Source organism: Ostrea edulis, chromosome 5 (genome assembly GCF_947568905.1).
Source record: "Ostrea edulis chromosome 5, xbOstEdul1.1, whole genome shotgun sequence".
Classification (NCBI taxonomy): domain Eukaryota; kingdom Metazoa; phylum Mollusca; class Bivalvia; order Ostreida; family Ostreidae; genus Ostrea; species Ostrea edulis.
In genome coordinates, this window is record NC_079168.1 from 26,852,520 (window position 1) to 26,859,517 (window position 6,998).

General features: G+C 33.6%; 1 protein-coding gene across 1 annotated transcript; it reads right to left on the reverse strand.

Moving 5' to 3' along the window:
• Positions 1-1,676: 1,676 nt before the first annotated feature.
• Positions 1,677-6,209, reverse strand: LOC125652057 (uncharacterized). Its single transcript, XM_048880968.2, has 6 exons — positions 6,123-6,209; positions 5,736-5,795; positions 3,890-3,943; positions 3,736-3,786; positions 2,740-2,829; positions 1,677-1,830 (listed from the first exon to the last, which is right to left on the reverse strand). The coding sequence occupies exons 1-6, from the start codon at positions 6,181-6,183 to the stop codon at positions 1,754-1,756; spliced, it is 393 nt and encodes a 130-aa protein (XP_048736925.2). The 5' UTR covers positions 6,184-6,209; the 3' UTR covers positions 1,677-1,753.
• Positions 6,210-6,998: the final 789 nt, after the last annotated feature.

A 6,998-nucleotide genomic window follows, 5' to 3' on the forward strand; every position in this document is an offset into this window, starting at 1 on the left:
GAACATTGCTACATAAATATGGGAAGTTGATGATGGAGAAGCTAAAATCACCCCGTTTGTCATACAGTGGAGTCGTCAGTTTGATGTTAATGTCTACTTTCAATAAAATATCTAAGTATGAAGCAGAAGTTGACGACTCTGTGGTGTCCTTTATTTCGAGCTCACAGGGATATATCAAATCGACATATGAATTAAAGCTATTATTATTGATAGAAAAAACGTCATCGATATATCTAAATGTCGCATTGAAGGCCGCAACGAGAGATGTTTTCTTCTTAGATTGTATTACACTGTTATTACGTTGAGTGAATGAAGGAAAAGTTTTCTGTGGCTTAATTGTCAACATTGTAAAAAAGATATTTTGAATTTGGAGTGAATGATCTTACAATAAACTATAACATTCCAATATGTAAATTTGGTCGTAAGTCGTAAGTGTTTTTGTAAATCGCGCCTGTGGATTGGATATCCAAACTGAGAATTTTTCTTTCTTATATAGATGTAAATGAATTGCGAAATGTGTTTTACCTGTGCATGGCAATCACGGCCCTAGCAAAGATAGCCTTTTTTCTTGTGTAAACGTCTACCATGACACAAAAACTCAGTTTTGACTTTATATGCGACAGAACCATGACTTAAATTGCGTTCACCAGACGTTTAATGAATTAATTATTACACCAAAGAGATAAATATTTTTTTATATTATAGAATGTTGCGTCATCAATTAAAATGTAAAAAGAAAATATTCATATCTAGTGATCAGTCATTCAAACAAATTACCTTGATAAACACCAATCGGATTTAGGCCAACTACACTGGAGTTGATATAAAAAAGATGCTGGAATTCCTTATTGATAATACATTTGTAGTCTTTAGTAATCAGATCTTCCAACTGTTTGTTGGAATAGCCGTGGGCAGGAATTGTGCTCCTTTTATTTGCTTACGACACAAAATTTATTCAAAAGCTTCTACAGGAGAAAAACATTCTCGCCGTGGCCTTCAACTTGACATATAGATATGTCGATGACGTTTTATCTTTCAAAAATAATCGTTTTCATTCATATGTCTTTTGAATAAATTCTGCCTGGTAAGAATAGAAAGAACAGGTCAGCCAATAAAGGAGCATGCGATTTGATAACAAAGTTCCCATACCTACCCAATTTTGTATATGCGACGTTTTATTTTAATCTGATTAGTTTTTTCAAAAGTGGCTATAACTGGATATGATTCTTGGAACCAAGGAAGAAAAGGTGGTTTTAAGGTATTTTGTTGGAGACTGTGTTAAAGGATTTTAGAAATGTGCTGGGATCCCCATTTCGTGTACAGCTGAAGAAAGTTTGGTTTTTAAATTCTCTCTTAAAAATCACAAGGTAAGGCGGTAAGAAATGTTTACACACATTCACATTTCTTTAGTGTACATTAACTTTTTGTTCGTATCTGGAATCCTGCGGTAAGGGTGGGGACGCGTGTGGGATTTGAGGCATTACATGGGAACGTACAACTCCTCTGGAGAGTAATGAAGCTTATGGACTTTTTGTTTTCCACACTGATAGCTGAAAACTAGGAAAATGATTATCTCTATTGAAAGTTTTTTTTCCATTGTGTAGAAGGAAACAAATGCCATTACTAAATGTTTTGTTCATTACCAGAATCTTTTCTCAAAGTTTGTGACAACAATAAAAGTAATCTACCTTTTTTATTTTTTACTTAATTTACTGTGCATGTATTTTAGGCCTCTTCGTCCTAATAATCATCCTCACGCATTGTCTTCGTTGTTCTCATCAGTGTCTCGGATCCCGATCAGATTTGTGAGAGAATCTGCTATATCTAAACCTGCATATAGTAAATACTTTTTTCAATATTGCGATGAGTAGAAATAGTAAAGGTTTCCATCAGAAAACAAAATTGTACTTGTGGACGATTGTTGAGTTCTGGTATTAATAAGAAGCATTGACACTTCAAGTATTTTAATAAAACTACATAACAATGACTGGTGTCATCGTTATACTTGGATAAATGCAAAACAAAAGAAAACAGCTCATTTATAGAGTTAGTATTCACCAACAATGATAAAAATCAGTGATTCAAAATGTAAATGGTGATCATCAATAGCATGCCGTGGAAATTCTACTTGATAGAAAAATACGTGCCATTTCACATCCAGTTTCGAAAACAACGGTCGATGACGCAATATTGCACCAAACACTTTCAGAGATTGTTCAGTGAAAAGAGCCTATGTATCATAAAAAAGTTATCTGACTTTTCCATAAATTAATCAATGCTTAACGGACAAAGATGAAAACATATTCTCCTATTGGGGTGAATGATCGATGAATTGTTCTTGAAAAGATGCCTGAATAAATGAATAGATAAATGGCTAAAGAGCGTTCACTTTCACCACAGCATCATATAATGAGGAAATGGAATTAAAAATCTCTTGTTGGTGCAGGGGGGATATTTTCTCTTACTTAAACATACACATATATACTTATTTGTTATCAAACCAGATCAATGTGACAATTAATAACACGTAATGCGTTCAAAAACGGAGATGGAAACCGAAAGCCAATCTGCCCCAAGAGATGAGGAGTTGTGAGTACGAAGTGAATATATTTAGCGATAAATAAAGTGTATTTGGATTTCAAACGAAGTAAATTGGAGTTTTTTTAAGTACACATGAACATAAAAAATATTCACATACTGGAATGCCATTATATTCATCAGGTCAAGCTTTGTAGTTACCTTTTCGTACTCCCTTCAGAACACGTCTCACACCGAAGATCCTTTGGCGGCGTTTTCGTTTACGTCGAACCAAACGTTTTTTTATTTCATCTGACGAATAATTCACAATTTTTATTGAACTTTGCAATCAATAATCATAAGAAGGTAGTGATTGTTTAGTGTTCTATAATAACATAATCATAATGAGATGTTGATTCCTCAATCTACTACGCTAATATACTTATAATGAGATGCTGAGTCAACACTAATATAGTTATAATGAGAAAGTGATTGATCAGTACTCTACATTAATATAATCATTATGAGATGATGGTTATTCAGTATTCTACATTAATATAATTATTATGAGATGATGATTATTCGGTATTTTACACTGATATAATTATAACGCGATATTGATTGTTCAGCATTTTACACTAATTTGATTATAAAGAAATAAAGTAATCTACACGAATATAATTTTAATGAGATAGAGTAGTCTACACTGGTATAATTATAATGCAATCAAGTATTCTACAATAATATAGTTATATTGAGATAGAGACTGTTCAGTAGTTTACACTAATATGATTGAGAACTTCGAAATAGTGATAGAATATATGTTAATGTATCACTAACACGTATATTTTCAATGTTTTTGCAATTGATAGCTTGATAAATTGCGTTGGTAGGTATTACCTCATGAATGAGCGCAGTTGCAAATAATATGCGTATGAATACAATACTAATTGTAAAATATAGTATGCATTTTATGATGGCTGCAAATTCAACAGAAATAAAGAAAAGTAAGAAATAAAGTTCATGTTTCAACATGGCTGTTTAAATCGTAAGGTTTCACACCCTGTATACGTTTTAATAAATGCTAACTAGCATCCATCAACTTTCCTTAAACTTCACCGTTCATGCCGTCATGTTATATATTTTCAAAATAAATATACATTCAAACAAGTAATCGCAAGTAAACACATTGATGCTAAAATGATTTCAAACACTTACCCTCATTTGATAGCTCTGAATCGCCCACTGCACGTTCAGATTCTGTCATATCTTAGAAAAACGTGAAAAAAAGTTATAAGTATTCTTCGTAACATACCATCTAAGAGATAATTTCATCTGCAATAGATACAAAATCATCTAGGCACTCTACTACCTGCAATTGCACTGTCTATATCTCGCCTGGTTCGAATCAGCATATGGTTCCCCTCTGGAAAAAAAAATGAAATTGAATTTTATAATAAACGAAGTTATCCTTAATCAAAATCAATGTGCCAAGAACGCCCAAACAATTGGTATGAAAGTATGACATTATAGACAGTTGCTTATTGAAAGTTAAAGATAATGAGCAGTGATTAATCTCATAACACCTATAAACAATACAAAACAGAAAGTTGGGCAAACACGGACCCCTGGATATACCAGAGTTGGGACCAGGTGCCTCGGAGGAGTAAGCATCCCCTGTCAACCGGGTTTATCCGCTGTTAGTCCTATATCTTGATCAGGTAAACGGAGTTATCCGTAGTCAAAATTAGTAATGCCATAACGGCCTAACAATCGGCATGAAATACGTCAGACAGCATTAGACACATTGATAGGTTGTATTGGCAAACTACATCTTTATCACAACCATAATTTTTTTTAAATGCTGACTTTAAACGAGACTGTCGGAACCCCTGCACCATTAACTTGTTTTCATTCTTATTTTTTAGACCTGATCCTTTGCAGAACACGTTAGTGTGTATCGATTACGTTGAGAGATATCAACACCATGTGCAGGCGGTAGTGGGTTATAGCTGCATAATTATGGGAAGTTGATGATGGAGAAGCTTAAACCATCCCGTTTATCATAAAGTTGAGTTGTTCACTTCCCGTTAATATCTATTTTTAATAAAATATCTAAGTATGAACCCGAAGTGGATGACTCTGTGGTGTCATTTATTTCCAGTTCACAAGGATATATTGAATTGACATATGAATGAATGTTATCATTGTTAACAGATAAAACGTTGTCGGTATAGCTACCACAGCAAGGTATTTCTTTTTTCACGTAAAAGGTTTCAAATAAATTCCGCTTCACATGATTATGAAAACAGGTCAGCTAGCAAAGGAACACAATTCGTGCCCATAGATATTCCAACAGACTCTAGGAAGACCTGATCACCAAAGACTACGAATATACTGTCAATGAGGAACTCATTTCAATTTTAATTCCAGAGTACTTGTGCGTGAAATCAGAGTAGTTTTTAACAAAGCAATTTTTAAAGATGAGTAAACAGGCTACTGACAAACATGTTGATGGTGCAGGACTTCCAACAGTTTCGTTTAAAGTCAGAATTTCACAAATTCTATGGTCGTTATAACAATCTAGATTGCAAATACAACCTATCATTGATTTACATACAGGTGCTAATGGAATATTTTCATATAGATATGAAAGACCAGCTTTGTTAATTTCAAGTTAAATTACAACTGAAATGTAAAAATAACGAACAGTGATCATTCTTATAACTGCTACAGGCATTACAAAATACAGAGTCGGGCAAAAACGGACCCCTGGATATACAAGAGGTGCGATGATGTTCCTAGTAGGAGTAAGCACCTGTATCAATCTGTTGTATTGGTAAACTATGTCGTTATGACGGCCATAAAATTTGTGAAATATTAAGTTTAAGCGGGACTGTCGAAACCCATGTAACCTCATTTTTTTCCTCACTAGCCTGCCTCGATTCAATAACTGATCATATGGAAAACAACCTCTATGGTATTCAGTTAGTTGAGATATATAACTTGTATAAGAAAAACAAAATTAATTGCTGTACAAATATGGAACCTTAGACATACCAAAAGTGGGATCGGGTAACTAGGAGGAGTAAACTTATAGTGTTAGCCCTATAGCTCCATTGGGTAAAAGGGTCTACCCCGCAGTAGAAAACAGTGATTAAAACGGTTGTAGATATTATTTGACGCTATTAATTTCATACACAGGTGAAGTTACTCACCGAGGTCTGAGGAACTTTCGAGATGATGATTACTTTCGTCAATGCTCTTGCTGGATGATTCTGAAATGATAAGTTTGGTGAGTCACAACTATCAAAAATATAAATGAAAATAATATGATAGATATTACAGTTGAACAGATAGATACTGTAGATTCATTATTTTACGCGAGCATTTGTCATCGTAAAATCACTCACGGACGTCAAATCGTGAAAAAATAAATACGCGAGTGTTCTGTTGATCTAGTGTTTTTGCATGTATTTTAGCAATATAAAAATAAAAACGAAAACCATTTTTTTTCTCGAAAGTGATATTTCTCGCGAAACTACGCGATAATAAATTCCTCGCGTATAATTAGAAATTTACAGTAAAGATAGGTTGATATTTACTTTGCAGAAAAATACCAATTAGTGGTATTGCGAACAGCAGTAACAACCTCATAGGAACCATATTGAATATCCGTCCCTGCGAGTCTCAATGATATTGAGAGAAAATACCATGTCTTTATATGCACTGTAACAAACGCAAGTTTTTTGAAAACAAATATGTACATGTATATGAAATCACCCCTTTAATCACACCTGTCAAATTGCCGGTTTTTGAAGAAATACCTATGTCAAATTACCCATTCCGTACTATTATTTATAATGTATGAACAAGCTATACTGTTTGGTTGTTGTAAAACACATCACATTTTCAGGAAATTAATTTGATTTATATGTGTTTTTTTTATATGGTTTAAGCACCTTCTCCAAGCTGTCGCTCGAGTTGTAACTTAGTGTATTTGATGTTGGGAACTTTTCCGTTTACTTTCTCCAAAAATACTTTTCAATTTATAATCCTAACGAAACAGTCGTAGTTATGTTGCATTATATATTTACACAAGTAGAGACTGCAATTCAACTTCTTATCATGGTAATCAAAATAGCTTAACTCAATGGTATAAGTTGTGAATATATAATTTCACAAGAAAAGTTTCCTTAACCCCTTCTCTACCGTACCGGTCAATTTAACCGATGGCGCGTAAAAACAGGGCAACGCAAAAGGAGTGCCTCTAAATCTTTGAAACTACGGTCATAAGATACATGCTCTATATATCATATTTTTGGAATTTTTTTCTATTTTTTGGCTATGTAAAAATCAATAACGTAAGTAAAGCCATTATATTAAAAAAAGCATTTAAAGTGAAGGATGGCTTCGTCTAAATATGATGCAACGCTTTTTCGCAAGGTCATTTTCCCCCCTCGATATGATTGTTTTAATTT

Coding starts and splice junctions, on each gene's coding strand:
- LOC125652057 (XM_048880968.2), bottom strand. CDS start 6,183: ATGGTTCCTATGAGGTTGTTACTGCTGTTCGCAATACCACTAATTGGT. Junction 3,944..5,735: donor CGAAAGTTCCTCAGACCTCG/GTGAGTAACTTC, acceptor TTTTTTTTCCAG/AGGGGAACCATATGCTGATT. Junction 3,787..3,889: donor TATAGACAGTGCAATTGCAG/GTAGTAGAGTGC, acceptor CGTTTTTCTAAG/ATATGACAGAATCTGAACGT.